We start from the raw sequence: 22,373 nt of genomic DNA on the forward strand, positions 1-22,373 counted from the left end.
TTTGTAGCTCTACATGACATTGCCACAATCTATAGGCAGATGTCAGTAAATGTTCCATTAATGTTGAAGTTTTAAGCGGCAGAGAAAGGCTTTGAGACAGCAATGTTTGGGTTAGTATTATTCATCTCATTCAATATCCTAGCAACTCAAACACAACACGAAACGATTCTGTGGATAACGCCTGCCTGTAAACTCTCAAGTCGTCATGACGTTTATGAACTCAGAAAACGGGGGCTTACTGTAAAAATCTGCGTGAATATTCTGGGACGTAGAAATCTCCATATGTGTATTGAATGGAGCAATATTATGTTTATACATTGGCGTAGACGGTATATGTTGTGCATGTTGTGTAGGAAGCTGGTTTTCTTGACCTGAGGTAGTTATCTGAAGTAAGTTTATGTTTCCTTGTCGCCATTTAATCTATTTCAGCCTGAAATGAGCGCTGTTCTGAACATGGGCGTTTCTCCAGCTCGCATAGTGCTTGCCAACGCTGTCAAGGGCTCGTGGGACATTGAATTCGCTCTCAAACATAACGTCACCCTCATGGCATTTGATTCAGTGGAAGAGCTCTCTAAAGTGGAGGGCAAAAACACGAGGTGAGTGAATAAGTGCGCTAAACGAACCCATCTAGCGTCGCACGACACACACACGCACACACACACACACGCACACACACACGCACGCCAAAAAAGACGCCATGCAGCTGTAAGAAATTGCCGTTAATGGATGATCTAAGCCTCAGCCTACACTGGGCCCTGTGAGTGAAGCCATTTTGTAAGCATCCTATCTGCGATCGGTTGCCCTTAATATCCCGTGTATCACTTTCACGAATAGTGGGCTCAAGGACACTGCACAATGAAGAAATTCCTGTATACGAAATAGCTTTGTGAATACAAACCTAAGCTTCTGGCTTTTGGCATTGTTTCATTTTTGCAGAATGAAAACATTGATAAGCGGCAAGGCAATATAGCGACAAAACGCTGACGTGTGCTACGAACGTCAAATGCTGCGACAATTCAAACAAGTAGCTGTAAACAATCGTTTCAATTTATCCAATTCGTATAAGAATAGCACTTCGGTGGCGAGGGAGTTATAGTGGGGAATTAGGGAAATTGTCGCTTTGATGGTACTTGGTCTACCGCCACAGCATATGGCGTTCCTGGCACCAGATTACATGTCCGTCGCTTTGTTAGATATTCGCGCCAAAATCTTTTTATTCAGAAAAAGAAGAATGACCGATGGGAAGCACCAGCGTCAAGAATAGGGCTGTGTATACAAAGTTTATTTCATGTAACAAAGATTCTACAGGAATGTGGAGGCCAACCTCCAACCAAAGCCCACCTCAACCTGACTCCTGCCTCTTTTCAGCCGAATGGCTGATTCAGGCCGCATCCAACGTTTAGGTGTATCTGGCTGGTTACATCGAATTGTCAAGAATAACAGTGACAAATGAGCCTCTGCATGCACTGGAAACTTGATCATAACAATCACAGTGATTATGCAATATTTTCTATTCGCTCTTGATAAACCTATAGTACTTGTCACTTGAATAACTGAAGTTTATTTGCATCGGAAAACACTGCACATATTCGTCTTTAATAAAACGAAATATGCCTTCGCAAACCAATGACCAGCACACTCGCGGATTTGTTGCGGTGTGTTAAAGTTAACGAGGCTGTGACATATTAAAAAAATTGGCCGCTAATCCACGCTGTGAATGTGGTTGGCCAGAGAAGCTGCAGACATCACCTGATCCGATAGACCAATGGGACGTAGCTTTGAACTGTCGAGCGTTAGCACGATGCCATTGTTCATATTGACGTTGCTGTTCCGTTCATCTTTCATTGTATTTGTGTTGCTCTTCAGGCGTCCTAATTGCGCGTGACTTGCTTTGGCCAGGAACCACTGCGTCCTGCTTAGCCTGAAGACGACGCCGTTGTGCGCATTGACATTGCTGTTCTCGTCTCCGCTCATCGTGTTTACGCGGCATTTCAGGAGTCCTAACTGTGCGTGACAATTAAGTAGTGCTGTCACAACACAAGTGAAATCATTTGCCAGTAGGGTTCTTCTTTTACATATGAAAGTGTAGTAACGTAACTTCCTGCTTCGTACGCTACAGCTGCCGCTACCTGACGATTGCAGGTTACTGAACCGCAATCTTCACCAGGAAACACTATACGTGAAACAAACGAGAAGAGAGGGGGTTGACCGAGGGGCCCGATTTTTATTTGTCATATCATAAGAAGCCAACAAACACTGACACCAAGGACAACATAGGGGAAATTAGATGTGCTTAATAAGTGAAATGAAGAAACGATAAATTAATGGAAATCAAAGTGGATGAAAAAACAACTTGCCGCAGGTGGGAACCGAACCCACAACCATGGTAGCTCAATTGGTTGTCCTTGGTGTCAGTGTTTGTTGGCTTCTTATGATATGACTAATAAAAATCGGGCTTATTATAGAACGAGGGTCTCGAATCAGGCAACATTGATGCCTTCAGGTAGCATGTGTGGGTTTATTGACTAGTTGCCTTCACCCAAAAAGACCACATTCTCGTGAGGCCTGCGGCAAAAGAGGACGTTCCACGTCCGCCGCCAAGGTCTATGTGTGGTGGCGCTGGCTAACACTCCCAGGGTTCTACTCGGACACATAAATACCCAAGAAAGTGGATGGGGAAACAGCGCCGCGGTAGCTCAATTGGTAGAGCATCGCACGCGAAATGCGAAGTTTGTGGGTTTGGTTCCCACCTGCGGCAAGTTGTTTTTTCATCCACTTTGATTTCCATTAGTTTATCGTTTCTTCATTTCACTTATTAAGCACATCTAATTTACCTTATGTTGTCCTTGGTGTCAGTGTTTGTTGGCTTCTTATGATATATACGTGAAGCAGAGATTCTTGGTTCCATTCTTTTCTTTGCCCCGCAAAGCCGCGCCGCTGCTACCGCGGATGCGCGGAGGCGAACGTCACCTATAGTGGGGTTGAACCCAGCGGCGCACGCGGTGCGCGCCTTCCGCGGTGATTGCTTGAATTGTCCATCGACGGATGTGAGGGAATCCCGGGATCCTAGTCATATACAACTTCGCTGTAACCCCGTCATTGGTGTCGATGACAGCGCTTAGCGAGGGAAAGTGGTATAGGGAGTACAGCCGAGCTAATTTGCTAGATAATGTCGCTATATTTAGTGAATGAACTTTAGAAACGATTTCCCTGCTTATTTGTACCGGATTTCACATAGATGCAACACCTATCAGCCTCATAATTTAACACTCACTTTTAAATTGGTTTTTCTAACTGCGCAGTAATTGTCTTTAATGTTCTTAAATTACCTTTGCGTATGAGTTCACTTCTTTCTTTGTCATTTACAACATTAAGGCACTTCAGTTGTGAGATCCTTGCAAATACTGGGTGCAACAGCTTTCATGTGACACAAAGCACGTTTCTGTTGTCCTACAGGCTGCTGCTCAGAATCCAAGCTGACGAGGAGGGATCAATCCATAAGTTCAACAATAAATTTGGATGCTCAATCTATGATGCGGAGCGAATTCTGAAAGAAGCCCGGGTGAGAGAGTGCAATGTCGTCGGTGTGTCGTAAGTATTGGTTGTATAGGGTGTCGCCATACTACGACAACATGAAGATGCCAGTTTCTTTATTTGTGCTTATAAGCTGTATCAGAATATTTTTCAATCTGTAATCGTAAAACAATGACGCACGCATTTTCTCATCACATGATAGCGGTTATTCTGAGAGGCAGAACTTGCACCATTTCTGCGATTGCGACCCCTGCGAACGCTTGGGGTAGCTTTTCTGTGATAGTTGTGGTCATAACAGTGGCCTAATGAAGCTTTCCACAAAAGGAGCCGTCCTTGGCGGCAACGGAGGGCACGCCACCTCGGGCGTCGAGCTCGTCTTTTCGCACTTCGGCTCCTATACTATAGTGTTCGACTTTGCACGTCGTGCTAGAACCATCTCTGTACTTTTACTACTGCCGGAGCAAGCCCATTGACTCCGACAGCGAGTTCAGCGTCGTGTAAGGCAAATTATTGCTGAGGAAACACCGCAGGTTGACTAAAGACATGAGTGAGCAAGTCTCCGCAGGACAGCATCCTCCGACTCAAACTATTGGCAATGTGCTTCTCGACAACTCCGAGTATTGGTATAGTGTACACACGCAGATCCTGAATGCCTACCTTGAAAAAAGTGCCACCTGATGAGATAAATGAAGTCTGGTGGAATACCATGAACAACATCGTAACAATTGAGGCATCGACGGGAGTCATCCCCCCCCCCCCCCCCTAAAAAAAAAAAAAATATTGCCGGAACTCTCTTAAGGGGTATTGTTGTTATTACTGTGGCTGTATATTTGTGCGTTTGCGAGATAAACGTCCTCGCTTCTCTTCTTTCGTTAGATAATGGTAGCGCTGCCTGTCCCTGGCTGTTCTGGCGCATGAAGTAGAAGCAACGCTCACCTTTTTTGGTCGAAGCATGATTGCAGTTCGAAGGCAGGAGCAGCTGTGGGGAGCGGTGTCCAGTGTCCACTCATTGCACCAATGAGCGTGCGCCTCCCCGTTCGCATTCTAGGGTATCTACAAGTACGATCGTGCATTATGCATGACAATTGGACTACGGCAGCAGTCATCTCTGACATCGTCATTCACATTAGCCAAAGAGTTGCAAAAGCTGTTTTCTTATTTAATCAAGACAATTGATTTCCATCGCTTTTGCCGCTAAATACCCGTTAAGCTGCTTTTCAAGGCTGATACCCTATCTGTTCCCTTCAAGGTGGGCTATGTGAGGCACCCGGTACACTCTTGCGTGACTTGAGCGCTGCAGTGTCGCAAGTGCTTAAGTTGGGACATGTTAGCGCCGTTTTCACGGGCCAGGTAGCCTGCCTGCGTTGCACAGGCAGCCATGACGAATGTTTTTGTGTGATTGAGGCAACGAAATGTTCAGATTACGATGACCCTTATGAGGCAAAAATTGTCATAAGATAAAGGAATGCTCAGCACCACAAAGCTTGATCACGAGCAGTTTGATACACAAAGGTACGGCAGCGTCCGTGCTCAAGTGGAGGAAGCGTTTGCGTCGTCAGCAAAATAAAGATAAAAACAAGAGCTCACTTACTTCAGTTACGCCCTTCCAGCAGGAGGTGGTTAAGATGGATGGATGGATGCAAAACTTTAATGAAGGTCTTGAGGTATGCGACTCAGTGCGCTGCGGGCCGCTCCCACGTTGGGACAGTCAGGCCATGCCCGACCGCCGCATCGTGGGCCCTCTGGCCAGCCCATAGTCGCGCCCCGCTATCGGGGCTCTTGATAGCGGAGAGCCACTTGTCCCCATAGATGTGTTCCGTGCCTCGCAACGAGGGGCAACGCCCAGCATATGGTCTAGGCTAGCGAAGTCACTGCTGTGCCTGCAAGAACTACCGGAAGAGGATCGAAACTTTAGCTTGAGAACTACTCCAGTGCCCCCTATGCAAATACGCGTAAAACGCTGGAAGGCTTTTTTTCTATAAGCACTGAGCCGATTTTAACAAACTTTGTTGCATTTGAGAGAGAAAGTTATATTCAGCTTGCTGCTGGAAGGGACATTTTATTTAGGTCCGGAATTTAAAAGCGAAGCTTGCTTTGTCTCTTCCTTCAACTTTTCCGGTGCTGCTTCTGCTGCTGCTGTTGCTGAAGTTGTTCTTGTCTTTCATACAGCGTCGGGGGTAGATCAGAGGCAGGATCGCTACAGAGAGGAAAGGCAACGCGAGAAACTTGTTGGGACTTTCCACTGCGTTGCCACAATGCCCTCTGGAGGTCCATGTGCGCCTCGCCAATTCCCTTTTGGCTGCTGCCATAATCCGTGAGCCCTACGCAAAAGCACTGCAGAAGTAGCAGCGCTTACCTTTGTACTAACGTGCAGCAGTCTAATAGAAGTTAGTAAGAATGGTAGAGAGGAAGTAGGGAGATGAGGCAGTGAATGAGGTGACGCATTTGTGGCAACTGCCATAAATGGGGGCGGGGAAGCATGGGAAAGAGAAAAGGCGACGAAGGAAAGCAAGCAAACGCTACTACTGCAGACGGCAGCAGTTTCTGGAAAACTGGATAAATTTATATTCAAGGTACGGCGTTTTACGTAAAACCTCATAATTTAATTAATATTTCCGCCACCAACACTTTTGCCACCATGCGCCGAGACGTGTGGGGCAATGACAATGCTAATCCTCTCGCAGGCTATGAAAAATGGCGCACAAGAACGCGTCACACAAACGCGTCTTCCTGTGTGTTATGTGTACTACGTACACAAGCACAAGCGGAAGGTAACGTTCGACTTTAACTCGGTGCTCTCGTATTGCACTGAACACTTAAGCACTTAAACATTCCCTGTAAACATAACAACAAATTATCGTCAACCGATGCAAACAACAGAGAAAGCTTCGCTTACGACTTGCAGCAATTCCCACAGTGCAAAGGATGCGCATATTTTTTTACATCGAAGCTGTATATGGCTAGGGTTCCATGTATTTTTCGTGTGCATCAACAAAAATTTCATCGGTAATTGATCACACCCCCTCAAACATGCAAAAACGGAGTGTCTCATTCTCTTCGTAATACAGAAGCTACAAGCACTCAGCAAAGTCAAGTGAAGAGTGCATACATTAATTGGAATCACGCATGCAAAGTGCCGAACAGCGTACGTTTCAATAAAGAACAAGCTCGAAACAGGCCCCTATCATCAGCAGTGATCGCTTATACTCCCGTAAGCAAGGAAAACTGCAGTGGCTCATACCCCCGAAAGGCAGAGGCTACACGCGCTCAGCAAGAAAGGCTACAAGCACTCATCCAACATGCAAAAATAGAGAGTTTTAGAATTGGGGACCCAAGTAAATTGCAGGCCACAAGTGCGCATGCGCACAATTAAAGTCAGAGAGGGTTCTTGCGTTCGCGTTGACACAAGACCCAAAACCGGAAAACTAGAGTGGATGTCCAAGCCGTCATGGGTCTTAGAACAGCACACTCAGCTCACAGTACTAACACAGTATTAGGTTTATTCCGTCTTATTGTTTGCCCTTTTTGCTTAAAAGTGCATTCTGTTTGTTTTCACTTGTAAGAAAAGCTTTTCTTCTTTTTTTCCTTTCAAACGGCTTTTTATCTTCCTCGATGCGGCGTCCTGAGCGCTCGAACCAACGCTGCTGCGTTTGAAGCAATTCTCAAACTCTGCTGCCCCTCTAAGCCCAAGAGCGGCTAGGCAACGTGTCTTGGGGATCCATACATAGTCTTCGGTCCTCAATTTTAAAACTCTCTAGTAAGTTTAATATCTTAGGTCCAAATAGAACCCTTATCACACGTCTTGCTGATAAGAACATATACTACATTTTGACCTGCGTCGGGCACGTCTACGTTAGCGCTGCCCTCTCTTTGTCGGCGTTCCAAGCTCTTGCGTATCTACTTTCCTTCCGGTTTCCTGTGTGGCAGCCTCGTCGAAACATCACGCGTGTCTACTTTCCTCCGACTCCGCGGGGCGGTGGTCCTGTGTCCACGCGAATTGATATAATAATCACGTTAAATGAATACGTACCTTTGTTAAAACTTCTGTGTCACCTCTGTGTGGTGTGCTAAACAGCTTCGCTGGTCACCCACCTTCACAGAGTGGAATGGCTCATGATTTTTTTATAGAATTTTCAAAAATATCTAACTTCAAAAAAGAAGAAGCGCAGAGCTTACATATTCGTAAGTCGGCACCAAGAATAGATATCGCAGTTGTGTAAATTGTATGCCTTAGACCGGCTAAAGCGGATAACATTGATACATTAATAATGCATTAATGCTTGCGTGAATTTGTTACATAGTTTGCAATGGTTTTGTAAGAATCCTATTAGCATATTAGTGGTATAATTGAGAGCCACGTATAATACATCAATTTTGTTTGTTTTACATGTATTGGCAGGCGCAGTTTACAGAATTGTGATATCCTTCTTCGCTGCTGAGTTGAGTCTTGTCACTTGATAGTTTGATTTTCTGAAAATGCGCAGTTTTCATCAACTCTGATAAAAAAAAGGACAGCCTAAGTCGAAAACTTGCCGCTCACAGTCACTACATTTTAACTTTTATAGACGGCCTTTCTTAGTGAGTAACCACCACCTTTTCGTATGCCACATGTCTAGCCTATTTTGTGGGTTGATCCCGGAGATAGTAAAGCTTAAAAAAGTTAGATGATATGTGCTAATCGGTATGTGCATCAGGTACCACTGGTCATGGCAATGTTCCGTATATATATCATTTATACCTAATAAATAACACCTAACAAAAATTGCATACGGGCAGGATTTGAACGCAGACCTCCTAGCACAGCACCCCTAGCACAGTAGCCCGACGCTCTAACCGTTAAGGCACGGGCACATGCCTGCGTAGGTGGAATAAAAGATTCTCAAGAATTTCCTACGTGGAAAGAGAAGCCATTGAGATGCTTGGCGCGCTTTATTTCAATGTAAGCTATTTGAACACGTCACTTGATTTTTGCCGTCTTGAATACCTACATATAAAAATAAAAATCAAGAAAGGGGCTGACAGATGGAATAGCAAACTGTGATATTAAGTTTGTAAGCATGGATCAGGTGCCTCAGAAAGGCTGGCCATCGTTTCGATAGCAGGACCTATTTTCGTCAAAGGCGGCCTCGTCATCCTCGGCATGTTAGTTTTAAAGGGTTAGTGCAGTGACGTCCCGTGCGGGTGTTGTCGGTGGCGGTTATTTATAAAGGGAGAGACTTCAGAGGTAATGAGCGCTGTCGCCTGACGTCTGTGAGCGACGTTCCCAAGAAGAGGGGACAAGAGCGAGAGAGTGGGAAGGCGGGGAGAAAAGAAAAGAAAGAAAGAAGAGAGACTGATTTATCGTTGTAATACGTTTTCTGTAGAACATTACTCACATTAACTGTACGATTTCCCTTTGGGTCCGATTCTGAACGCCAGGTGGCGAACTATGTCTAGGCATGTTCATATGTCAACCGCTTAAACTAGTGCACAGAAGAAGCTGTATTCTAAGACCTTAGACAGCTTCGCTTGCTGGAGAGAATTCTAACACTGCTATGCAGACTATGGGAGCCATAAAGACCCTGCCGCCTTGTTCCCTCGCTTTTCTACATGAAGTAGTAATAGTAGTATGAATGAAATAATAACTGCCGATGCACCGTTCTTGCAGTGAAGTACCGGGCACCTCACATTGTCAAACAGGCCCCTACGTGTTGTCAGAACGCTGCCCGAGGAGCTCCAGGGATATGCTATATATACTTCCACTGAAGCAAAGCGGACCCGCATAGGCGATGAGACCACTCCTCTGGTCCAGATGCAGAAACAATGTGCTGCTGCATGTGCGGCGCACGCTGCAACTCAGCTCCGGAGGAGCCGAGATGTGGCGGTGCGTGAACAGTATACCAAGGCTAAGCGACAACGTCGACGAAGTCCTGCAGTTCAAAAGTACAAAGCGGACACACACATGGTGCCTGCCGTGAGCATGCCGTAGTACGGAAACGTGAGGTCCAAACAAGGCCACAAAACCGGCAAGAGCCTATGCCTGTTTGCTTAGTGAGCTTATGTTTACTGCAATCCAGACTACCACTACAGCTACAAGCCTTACACTTTGTCTAACATTCTAATATGTTGCTGCCGCATTTATTGCTTTTGCCATATGACGAAACTATGATTGTTTAAAATAAATAATGGATTGCCCAGTGGCCAGATTTGAACAGAGAAGCCCGATACAGTAACGATTCGATATAACGCTTTTCGCGATGTTGGATGTGCCGCGAACCATACACTTGCGCGTTGTACACGAGCCTGTGCAGCAGCTATTATCATCATCTTCATAACACCTTCATTTTCCCACCCTATTTGTGTCGTTCCTCCCAACCCCTTCCCTAGCGCTAAGTGGCAGGTTAGAGTCACATCAGTCAAGCTAACATTTCCACCTTTCGTTCATAAAAGTTTCTCTCTCTCTCTGTCTCTTTCCTGTTTAGTCATATGACATGCCGGCTCGACATTTTCACGCAGGTTTCACGTGGGAAGCGCCTACGAGTTACCTGAGATCTTCAACAAAACAATCGAAAAAGCAAAAGCTGTATTTGATTTGGCGGAGAGCATGGGGATTTACATGACACTACTTGACATTGGTGGAGGCTTTCCCGGAGGACTGAGAAAACTTGACAAGTTTATTAAGGTATGTATTTCTCACTGCACGCTTCTATTCGTTCCATTTGCGTGGTTGTGACCAGCTGCTGTGAGGTGCTGGTATCAATGATTCTTGTACTTTCATAGCTTTTCCTTCGTTTAGTCCACACGCGTAAGTTCGGTACATTTCATTCAGATTGTCTGCCCAGCTAGCGCACCGCACTCCGCGTTTGACATGGCCAGTAAAACTACTGACTTTCCAATTTCTGTTTACGACGAAAGCGGTGAAGCTGATTACTCTTTGACCGGGCGCAACTAGCAACGAAGCGAAAAAATAACGGGCCAGGGCTTTGACGGAATCATCGAACAGCTGCTCGCTTTTACGTGAAACTAAGCTCACAAACGGTTGGTATGCTGTAAACATTCATGTTTGCCCAGTTAGTTTACTTTACAGTGGGGTATTCGCGAAAAACAGCCATTCAGCACCCACTTTCATGTTGCTATAGGGCCTGGCTTTCGCACAGACTTTTTGTCTGAGCCTTCCTTATTGTCATCCAACATAGGCCAATAATGTTCTTCAGTGGAAGAAGATAGTATTGAATGATATGTTTATTACATTTGAAACGATACTGTGTTTCTGAGCAAACCTTGCGTGATTTCAACCGGTGTTCAGAGTAGATGGAGGAAGTTTTAGGGTCATTCCATGCCAAACGTCCCGACCCCAAAGTGACCATCGCTGAAGTTCCTGAAAAAATTTGGGCTAGATGGCTTTTGTGTGAATAAGCATTTGCCAAAGTATTTTTGTCGAAAGAAAATTTGTGATCACGTGATCGCTCTTTGAAATTTCCTGGAAGAAGCAAAAGTTGGTTGGAGGTAATTTTTTTTATTCAAGTCTGAAAATAGGTACAATAATAAACTTTATTTTAGAACATTGTACTGGCATCCTTCTTTCATATTACGTTATAATTGAATGAATTTTAGAATTTTCCGAATTTATTTGGCTCAGTAAAAAAGCAAAAAATGTTGCGTTTTCAGACATTTCTTGCATAAACTGCGTTGACTTTTCAGCTGCAATAACTTTTCTGACTTTTTGCCTTTTACTATATTGTATGTTAAAAATAATTCCCAATTATTAAAAAATATACTTTTTGAGAAAAATACCTCCGAAGTTGGAAAAAATGACTTTTTGGCGAGATTCAGGCCACATTTAAGCATTAAGGCCCTCCAGATAAAGATATGTCAGATAGGTCAATATACGCACCGGCCTCTTAGCTTGTGATATGGAAATTTTCATTCCAGTAAATTTTGTTTGAAGCGAGAAATTTTTTTTTTTGATGTCAGCAACCCATGTGTAGGCACTGCATACGTGCCGCCGCTCTCCTTGTCGTCTCCGTATCGTCGTCTGCTTTCTCCTCTTTGTCTGCCGCCCAGCAGACGGCGGCTGGTGTATATAACTACTGCAGATTAAAATTTTTGACGTTGATTTGGTTTTTGCTCTTTCGGTGCTTAAGAAAACGCAAGGAAAACGGCTTTACATCCTTCTGGGGATGTTTTTTTACCCTTACCTCTGTATTCATGTGTTTCTCCGATGAAAATAGTGTGATCATCTAATAGACACACAATGCGGCAGACGAGGCTTCCTGTGAGCGAATTTTAAGGGAATGCGTACAAACGTTGTCGCAACGAAGGAACATCGGAAAGAATATGGCACATAACTCGGTCCAACACGTTCAGAATGGATGTGAAATCCAAATGCTAAAGGTAAGAAAATGTCTCGAGCATCGACTTGCGATTTGAAATCTTTGCGCAGTTCACCTAGAGCGCCTGAACTGAATCAGATTATTCCACGAGAATAATAATTCAAGGCATCATATAAAACGATGCTTGCTATATGAATTGCGCGATATTTTCGTGAACAGACTGAGGTTATCTAATCAGCCCATTTACAGTGCGGCATGTTTTGAAGTATGTCAGAAAAGCCAAAATCTTAGACAATGAGACCAACAGAATGCAGTGCAGCTAAAACGAGCTTATCTCTAGAGGCTTACTGGTACGCTTGGCACTATTTTTCAGGAAGCGAACTTCCGCCATGCTCTTTCGGCCCAAAGAACTGCCACAAAGTAACTTACTGCAGCGAGCAGCGGCTGACAACTGTAGTTAGTTTCACTGACATAGATCGGCGTCTTCTTGCGCTGCGCTCAAGAAAAAGCCTGGGTGACGATGCGACCATTTGTATGCACCACAAACAACTTTACCTTCATCGATACACTTCTAAAGTCTCTTCGAAGTTGTGCTCAGACCCATTCTTTAGACATGCGAAGCATTGCCGGGGGTCGACCGTCATCACACTGGCCGTTGTTGATGCCCCCCTTCTCTAGGCCTGGTTCCAGGAAATCGAATCTGTGAAGCTTGCAAGGGCACTTGTATAGTACTCAAAGAATGGCAAATTTGGTGTTGCCAGAAGAACAACTCGACGTTCTGATCGGAGGCAGTGAAAGTGAGCCTGAATCAAGTGGTACAGGAACGGAAAAGGAGGCCTTAGAAAGAGGCGTTGGCAGCAGCGTAAAAAGGAAACTGCAGCGCGGAAGACAGACGCACGCTAAAAAGAAAGTGGAGACAATGCGAGAAAACGCGAAGGGAATAACGGCTACGTCCCCGGAAATGTGCCAACCATCGACCCTTGACAAACGCGAGGGCGCTGAACTCCTCCTGAATGATTATGTCTGCTTGATGCAAGGCTTGAAAAACAAGTTTTCCCAAGAACATAGCCCTGAAAAAAAATACAGTACCTCACTTTAGCCCCCCAATCTTGGTCTCGTGAAAAAATGATGGAGTTCTTTGGTGCATCGGAACGACAAGTTCGCGAGGCAATGAAAGTCAAGTCTAACAGTGGGATTTTAGGCAGGCCGCAAACAAGACGTGGTCGTCCAGTTAGTGAGGAAGTGAAGTCATCCGTCAGAGCTTTCTACGAGGATGACTCTGTGTCTTATTGCCTACCAGGAAAAAAGGACACTCTGGAAGGCCATCAAAAGCGACTATTGTTGATGAACCTGAAGGAAATGCATGAAGAATGGAAGAAGACTTACAATTTAAAGTGTGGCTTTTCAACGTTCGCCGCTTTGCGTCCTCCCCACTGTGTTTTGGCTGGTGGAAGCGGCACACACACAGTGTGTGTCTGCATGAGCCATCAGAACTTTAAACTAATGCTTCATTCTAGTGGGCTCAAGGAGACAACTGAAGAGCTCCTGGCTACACTTGTATGTCGACTCGATAACCAAGATCGCATTTTCGGCAAATGCGCATCCTGCCCTGGCATAAAGCACGCTGAGAATCTGCTTCGACAAAGTCTTGCCCATGTCGCAGAGAGCAGAGACAACATCCTTGTCCGGCAATGGATAAGTGGAGTCCGCTGTAGACTCGAAACCATGGTTTTGACATCAGAAGAGTTTTCCGAAAAGTTCACAGACATGTTGAATCAACCTAAGATCCACCATTTTATCAGTAAGCAGCAAGCTCGCTACTTTCGAGAAATGAAGTTTAACCTAAGCCAACACGAGGTCGTCATGGTGTTGGATTTTGCGGAACATTACAGTTTTATACTTCAGGACGCACCACAGTCGTAGTACTGGGTTAACACCCAAGCTACAATACATACCGTAGTTGTCTATTTTCGGAAGGCGCAAAGTGACCCTGGAGTGGTTTCTGCGTGGTGTTTCGCTGTTGTTTCTGACTGCCTGGAGCATGATACAGTCGCAGTGCACACATTTCAGAGTACAGTGCTTGAGGTAGTAAAACAATATCTGCCTGAAGTAAAAAAAATCATTATTTCTCTGATGGAGCTTCATCACAATATAAGAACAAAAAGAACTTTTTGAATCTTTGCTACCATGAACAGGGCTTTAATCTATCGGCAGAATGGAATTTCTTCGCCACTTCACACAGCAAAAGTGCATGCGATGGTGTCGGCGGCACACTCAAACGTCTGGCAGCAAGAGCAAGCTTGCAGCGGCCATATCACAGCCAGATTCAATCTCCAGAGAATCTGTTTGACTGGGCTAAAAGAAATATCAAGGGAATTACAGTAATGTGGGTACCTAATTGCAAAATACAAGGAAAAAGAACAGAGCTTGGTTTGAGATTCAGCACAGCAACCGGTGTTAAAGGAACGCGATTATTCCACCACTTCAAACCAGTGACGGTTTCAACTCTTCGGGTTGGTATCACCTCATACTCAAATACCGAAGAAGTTGAAGTAAAGAAGCGGGCATGAATACTATGGAGTCTTTCATTTGCCTGTAAAGGTTCATGTGTGAAGAGTTGAACATGAGTGAACGAAAAAACGGAAGGCAACCGACAAGTTGAATCAGGCTCTAATCTCCAGCTGTGAGCGTCTGTGGCCCGGTCAACAGCCGTCTTCATTCTGGTGAGGAACAGCAGAAAAGAAGCGGCCGTGTTGCCTCCCGCTCTGCAGGAGGCAAAGTTAGCCATTAACTGTTATTGCAAGACACCCACATCGATGACGTGTTCGCCAACCTGACAGCCCCGAGCCACAAGAATGACAAGAGGTGAACTGACCAAAACAGGCCATTTACAATGTGTTTAGACTGACGTCAAGCGACATAGCCGACACAGTCAACGTTTTTTCGGCGAAGAGCCGGAGTGCATATGTGAGCCCAAAAACTCTCTGGTGGCTCATACGCATCGTGCAGTGAGACCGAGCTCAGCAGTGGCTACTAATGACATGGATTGCCGACATAAAAAAAATTTTTTTTCGCTTCAAACAAAATTTACTCGAATGAAACTTTCCATATCACAAGCTAAGAGGCCGGTGCGTATATTGACCTATCTGACATATTTTTATCTGGAGGGCCTTAATGCTTAAATGTGGCCTGAATCTCGCCAAAAAGTCATTTTTTTCCAACTTCGGAGGTATTTTTCTCAAAAGATATATTTCTTAATAATTGGGAATTATTTTTAACATACAATATAGCAAAAGGCAAAAAGTCAGAAAAATAATTGCAGCTGAAAAGTCAACGCAGTTTATGCAAGAAATGTCTGAAAACGCAACTTCTTTTGCTTTTTTACTGAGCCAAATAAATTCGGAAAATTTTAAAATTCATTCAATTATAACGTAATATGAAAGAAGGATGCCAGTGCAATGTTCTAAAATAAAGTTTATTATTGTACCTATTTTCAGACTTGAATAAAAAAAAATTACCTCCAACCAACTTTTGCTTCTTCCCGGAAATTTCAGAGAGCGATCACGTGATCACAAATTTTTTTTCGACGAAAATACTTTGGCGAAATCTTATTCACACAAAAGTCATCTAGCCCAAATTTTTTCAGGAACTTCAGCGATGGTCACTTTTGGGGTCGGGACGTTTGGCATGGAATGACCCTTTATGCAGTCCGCACGATTTTTCACAGCTGCAGAAATCCCACTGGTCGGGAAGGACGAGCCTGATGATTACTTCTATTTACATGCAGGTGAGCGAGAATATTCGTTCGGCGACGGATCTTCACTTCCCGGCGTCTAGTGGCGTAAAGCTCATCGCAGAGCCTGGACAGTTTTTCATCACATCATGCTATGCGCTGGTCGTTCAGGTGATTGGAAAAAGGCGCAGCGATATCGTAGTGGATGGTATGTACGTTTCTCACTGTTCATTCCCCTTGGCTGCAATGTGTGATTGTTGTAGCGTTCCCGTGGCAAAATAGCTCCAGAATAGAGACCATTTGGCGGTGCACTTATTATCGCTGTGCCACCGGAGCTCAAGAAATGAAGTGAAACAAAAAAAGCTCTAAGCCAGCCTCAGACTTCGCATGGACTCGTCGAGCCATTAGCGGCTTAAAGCAGTTGCTTGTACAAGCAAAAATATCTGCGTTGCAGAGAGTTATTTGTACGTTTAAAAAAAGATGTTCGTTGAAGAGAGCCTTTCTAGTTATCAGCACCGTGGATGCCTGATAGCCTTATGCTTTAGGCACGGTCACCATGGCTCAGCTTTAAATAAAGGACCCCAAGAAGTGCATCTCGGGACCTCCTGCTTCCATAATTTGAAGGTTTCTGTCAATGTCTTTGCTTGCGAGAAATGTGTATTATATCAACTGCGTAAAGGAGGCGATGTTATTGCCATTGCCATTCACCTTCCACCCCAACCATAACATAGTTTGCCTGTGAGGATTAAGAGGGCTGTAGCATCCCATCCGATTCGCCGCAATCTCTTGGTTAGGTCGAACCTTTATCTCGCATTATTTCTTTACCAAATCAGTTCCTAGCCAACCGTCTCCCAATTCCATAAATATGTGACTACAAGGCTTTCAAGGTGTATGTTGTGTTAATCAGCAGTAAATGGCGGTGGATTTTGTCCTAACGAACAAATATGTCACAGAAAGGGTATTATGCTCCTGATCTGAAGGTGCTGCTTACGGTGCCAGTAATCTCTCGAAACGGTGTCTTAAATGTATTGAGATAACTTTAGCGTTCATGTGTTGTGTTCGTCGGCGAAATTGTATGTGAATTGACGATTCCTAAATTATCAGTATGCCAAAGTGTACTTCGCACCATTTCTGAACAGATCTCAGCTTTTCAAAGTGGGATGCCTGTATGCTCAAAAGTGAGCTACTCTTATACTGAAGCACTAAATTGTGCGTAGGAATCAGCCAGCCCCATCAAGACGTGTTCATCAATGAATCCAGAGACAACTGCGTATCGCGCCATGTTTACGAGTTCTTGGACATGGGATACTGGCCACTGCAGGTGAGAATGCCACGCCGCTTATTTATACTAATATGTGAGCTCACGACGACAGTAAGTTTCTGGCAAATCTAAATGATTGTAGACACTTGAATATAATGTCCAAAACACGTTTTACGCAAAAGGATAAGCGCTCTTTTCATGTTGCACCAATTGTCAAAACATTTAGTTCATTGTGATGCAGCTCCTGTGGCTGCTGCGCGTTGCCCGGCCGCGCGCTGCACCGCGAGTCCTATTTCGAAGGCGATGTGCGGCTGGGGACAAAGTGGGGCCACTGCTGATAGCTTCGTGTACGCTGTGTTTTCGCCGCTTAGTTCGTGTTGAAGCGAGAGGCAGTACGAAAGCCAATTCGTTCGCTGCTTCTCCCGCGCTTCCTATGTCCAGCGTTTTCGAGTGAGGTATGTTCAGGTTTTCTTCTGTGCGCGCGTCACCATGCTTGTCAATTTAGTAAGCGAATGTTTAGGTGTTTATAGGACAGGTAAAACAACTATCTTTACTTCGTATAGCCGTCTGCTAATTTGCTATCGCAATCGTTGCGTCGCCTTTCGGGCGAGCCTGGGACTTTTTTTGTTCGTTTAACAATGGGAAGCACTTATATCGGTGAAATTCCTTAATGAGCTTGAAGACGTGGTTAGTAAAACAAAAGTAATATTAGCGCTACAATCCGGGGAAATAAGGGGCAAGGGTTCAGGATGGCAAACCACTTGAGGCAGTGCATGCACTGTCGTGCAGTGCCTTTGCCTCGACCAAGCACCGACGTAGTGACGAGGAACAACAACAAAAAAAAAAAAAAAAAAAACATAAAGAATAAGAGTTAGTTCAAGGTATGAACTTGTAGGAGCGCTATTGCACTTCCTGTATATGTATATGTTGTTCGCCTGTAAAGTGAATAAATAAAAAAGTTTTGTCTCCCCAAACCCCAACCATCCACCAGATGTTTCTATTTAAGTGTTTTGTTCCGAACAGACCTGTTCAGTGGCTGCAACTTCAGCAAAAAGAAACATCTCCGCAACGAGCGCGCCTTCCTATAACATCTTTTTGTTTCCATATTTTCATGCAACACGAGGTGCCGCGTTCTTCTTCAACTTCTTATTGCGAACTTGTTTAAGATTAGTGGCTCAAATTGATTTTCTTCAAGATGATACTGGACATAAAAAAACGAATTAGGTTGAAATCACATGAAAGCATGGCAACACCAGAAACGTCAGAAACGTCACAGAATAGTTTATCAAAATTCTATACAGAAACAGGGACGGAGATTGAAAGCATGGTTGCGCTTCTGTGAAAATTTAGTCCTCTAATCTACTGAACGTCAAACAGGCATGGTGCCGCAAATACTGCGATTGTTTGAGACTTATGGGCCAGCATATGATGATAATCCGCGGCGACACACGGCTGGATGACCAGAAAGCCGCTGAACCTTTGTCGCTCATAGCGTCGCTCAGGTTCGGAGTTTTCAGAAAATTGTCCCCATCGCGACCATCACCCAGAAGTGGTTCGCCAAAGTGGACAAAATGAAGAAGGCGTTGTGGGTACATACGCGACCTCCGATGGAATTCTCTGAGCTAAGTTGGTTTTCCATAGCGCGGTTTCAGCGAAAGAGCTGCCGACGCTCACTCTGTCTGACTCAGGCATCCATCTAAACAGTACAATGAAAGCGTGGAGCGTGGTAGGACCTGTGGAATAGCAACGACTGTTGCAGTTTACGCACCTCACTTATTGTACATCTCCGCACCTCATAAATGTAGTTAAGCGCCACTGTGAAGTGTTCTGACTCATGCCTAATTGTTCGAAAACGCAAGGTGAAAGGACGTTGCTCCGTCATAATCGAGATCGTCACTCTGCCTTCCTGTGTACATACCTTTCTTCGCCCTTGTTTCTCGCGCTGCCCTGTTAGAGCGTTACTGCGCCCAGTCCCGTTTCTTTGTGGGCAAGCGGCAGCGACAGGCGATGGCGTCGTCATCGTGCGACCTGTCGCAAGGTGAAAGGACGTTGCTCCGTCATAATTGAGATCGTCACTCTGCGTTCCTGTGTACATACCTTTTTTCGCCCTTGTTTCTCGCGCTGCCCTGTTAGAGCGTTACTGCGCCCAGTCCCGTTTCTTTGTGGGCAAGCGGCAGCGACAGGCGATGGCGTCGTCATCGTGCGACCTGTCGCAAGGTGAAAGGACGTTGCTCCGTCATAATTGAGATCGTCACTCTGCGTTCCTGTGTACATACCTTTTTTCGCCCTTGTTTCTCGCACTGCCATGTTAGAGCGTTACTGCGCCCAGTCCCGTTTCTTTGTGGGCAAGCGGCAGCGACAGGCGATGGCGTCGTCATCGTACGACCTGTCGCAAGGTTTATTACCGCTTCCTAGCCGTAAAAATAACTGGCTAGAGCGAGCGAATGCCTTAGTGGCTGACAAAGGACACAAAATTTTCATTGAGATTGGGTCGGAAGTGGACAGTGTACGCAATACGTGACAGCGAAACACCAGCGGAGAGTCACAACCCACGAACACTTGCCTCACCGCGCCTCGATGCCGTAGGCTCGAAATTGGCGCGGTATGGTAAAGAACTTTTTGCCTTGACTGTCACAGTTATGACACCCGAACGCGCAGCAACAAGGCAGAGCGAGACCATGGGCGAGACGGAATCGGACCGGCACTTCACATGCATGCGGCGAGCAGAGAGGGACTTTCAACATGGGGCTGAGGCGGATAAGCAAACATATAAAGAAGTGAAACTGCGTGCTTTGATCTGACAGCAACCGTCCAATCGGAGATAAAGGACAGAGAGAAGAGGCTTTGTTCAAAAGATGGCGGCACTTTTCGGAAGGTAGTGGGGCTATAGTCCCGACATGTCGCCGATGCATGTAGCAGTTGCATGTTGTATGTAGCTGGACCTGGTTAACTCGAGCGGGCTAGGTTACTATTTGTCACTGCTCCGTATCAAATGGGATGCCAATAAATTATCATCATCACTATGAGCCGCAGCATCGCGCCATAAGTCAACGCATGTTACATGTCCCCCAATAGTCTCGATACTTGTGTTTGCTCTTCGAGATACGCTTTGTGGCGCCTCCTCGCAAGGTACGAATCGCTGCTGAAGAAGTGAAACGTAGAGTTACGTGCGCGGCTACAACTAAGCAACGTCGGGCTCAGCAGACCTCTGTGCAGAGAGCAGCATAAGGCGTAGCTCGCCATCGACGCCAGGCGGACAGTTCAGATCCTTCTGAACCCACGCGTCACACACGCGCTGCCTCTCGCGATCTCCAGATTAGCGAGGCATTCGCGCCATACTTTGCTTCGTTTATAACCCGCTGCACGAGAGAGATTGTCTGCGCCCGCCAATACACAGCGAAATTAAAACACGTACATATCTGCGCTCGAATTTCACAATAAGTAGTATCGTAATGGACGGTGAATTTTTCAAGCGATGATTGCATTGGCTTACAAGTTTCGGTAGCGATATGGTCATGCAAAAACCCAGTTGCTCCCAGAGCAGAGCAACTGCGTGGAAGGGCGGTTTGATGAGTTGACCACGGCGCCGGCGCCGGAGCGTGGGCATTAGCAAGGATTCCGCTCTCGCCACGCGCGCAACCAACGAGAGCCGTTTCGCTTCCGCCCGGGGAGCGAAAGGGCAGGAATGTGTTTCGCGCGCACTGTGCTGGCTTCGCTTCCGTTCAGTTCAGTCTCGGAAAACGGATGGGCGTTGTACGTTCCCCTGAGAAAGTGGCAGCCTTCGACGAGCGGCGGTGAGAACTCGCCCGTGAAATACATGGTGTTGTAACGCAGAAAGCGGGAAAAGAAAGGTTCTAAGGGATAAACAAGAAAAATAAAGACAGCGCTGCACTCACAATTGTTCATTATGCACAAAGCTTGCTACATATATGCCGCGCACACTCTAGACATCAGGGGGCAGCAAAGAGCAAGCGACAGGTTATCTTGTTTACGTCAAACCCAACGATTTATATTTCCGCATCATATAACGAAACATGTGTTTTACTAACTCATGCTTGACCATTGATATGAATGTGGTATGCCTCTAGCAGTTCCCGCGTGGTTTTATCTGTACACCTACCTAGGATTTTCACCTCAGGAAGACATGGCTTACAGCAGCACGATCTCCAACGCGCTCATATGCTTTTTTAACATGTTTGCGTGTTCCCTTATTCGGTCGTTCACGCAACGGCCAGTCTGCCCGAGGTAGCTTTTCTCGCAACTTAGCGGTATCTGGCAAACCACAGCAGGCGAACACTTTCCCATGTAGCGTTTTACGTGCCTCACTTTGAACGTTTGTACAGCACATCCCGTAATTCGGGGGGATAGGCGAGCCAGTCTGTTCGGGGCTGAAAACACAACAGGTACCCCATACCTGTTCGCCACCTTGATGTTGTGGCTCACCTTGTAGTAATAAGGTATCACCTGAGCCTTTCTTCATGGATCCTGCTCCCTTCCCTCAATACCCTTGGAATTATTGCTATGTTTGAGCTTCTCCAGCAAGGTTTCTGCCGCCCAGGTGATGACCGAATGAGAAAATCCGGCATTTAAAAGCCATTGGACGTGATGCTTGAACCTAGACTGGAGCTGATGAACACACGTCCTTCTAAGCGCAGACACCAGGCATAGCGTCGCTATACCTCTTTTAACAATTTTCGAGTGGGCGGAGTCCTTTAGGGCAAGAGTTATTTTTGCGCTCCCGGAGAATAGCGCCAACAAGGATGTTCATTTAAAAGGTGGTTAAATCTAAGCAGTGCAACTGATTATCAGTTGGAAGCCCATGGGTAAAAGATAGGCCATTCTCATGGAGTTTAAAAAGATCCAAAATCTTGTTCATTTCGTCATGGCAAGCTAAAGAACACTGTTGGCCCGTCGTTACTAAACATTCGTCTACGTAGGTACTTTTAACACATGTGTGCCCTTAAAGCAGTAGTCAAGATTTCTATGAATTTCTGAAAGAAACATGCCCGATAGTAAATGTGCTACGCACGAACCGATACAAATGCCCTCCTTTTGCAAGAACAGTGGGTAGTGAAAAAGGTTAAAAGTGCTACTCACATAGGCGTCCAGTAAAGTTAAAAATTATCAGCACTCAGACCAACGGCATTCTGAAACTCGGGTACACGTCTGTCATCGATACCTGTGTTTATAGCAGCAAGCAATTCACGATGTGGTATAGAATAAAACAGATCTTCTATATCAATAGAAAGCGCGAAGCGAATATAGTTGTCACGAAAAAAGGAGGTGATAGCATCCGAGTTAGGAATAAGGAAAGGATCTTTCCTTTCTAGGCACCTCAGGCGCTTTCTGTCTGTGCCCTAAGAATCTTTCTTTTCCAGTTTTTTTGCGCTACAATACCATACTGTTCAGCAAACACCAACTCGCCCGAGAAAAAAATTATTGTGTCGCACGTGAGAGGTCTCGCCGTCGGCGCGCCGACCAGCTGTTAGAGCCACCCGAGCCCAAGCAATCCGACAGCAACGAGAAGATCCCG

The 22,373-nt window shown here is 45.5% G+C and overlaps 1 protein-coding gene across 2 annotated transcripts in view; it reads left to right on the forward strand.

Annotated features, from left to right (window-relative positions):
• LOC126541545 (uncharacterized) overlaps positions 1–22,373 on the forward strand; it is a 34,377-nt gene that overhangs the window by 9,343 nt on the left and 2,661 nt on the right. For both annotated transcript variants that reach the window (XM_055076731.1, XM_050188349.2), the window contains 5 exons: positions 430–596; positions 3,457–3,591; positions 10,030–10,195; positions 15,634–15,787; positions 16,797–16,900. In XM_055076731.1, coding sequence (XP_054932706.1) covers positions 430–596; positions 3,457–3,591; positions 10,030–10,195; positions 15,634–15,787; positions 16,797–16,900 — 726 coding nt within the window. The remainder of the gene's footprint in view (positions 1–429; positions 597–3,456; positions 3,592–10,029; positions 10,196–15,633; positions 15,788–16,796; positions 16,901–22,373) is intronic.

This window comes from Dermacentor andersoni, chromosome 2 (assembly GCF_023375885.2).
Source record: "Dermacentor andersoni chromosome 2, qqDerAnde1_hic_scaffold, whole genome shotgun sequence".
Taxonomy (NCBI): domain Eukaryota; kingdom Metazoa; phylum Arthropoda; class Arachnida; order Ixodida; family Ixodidae; genus Dermacentor; species Dermacentor andersoni.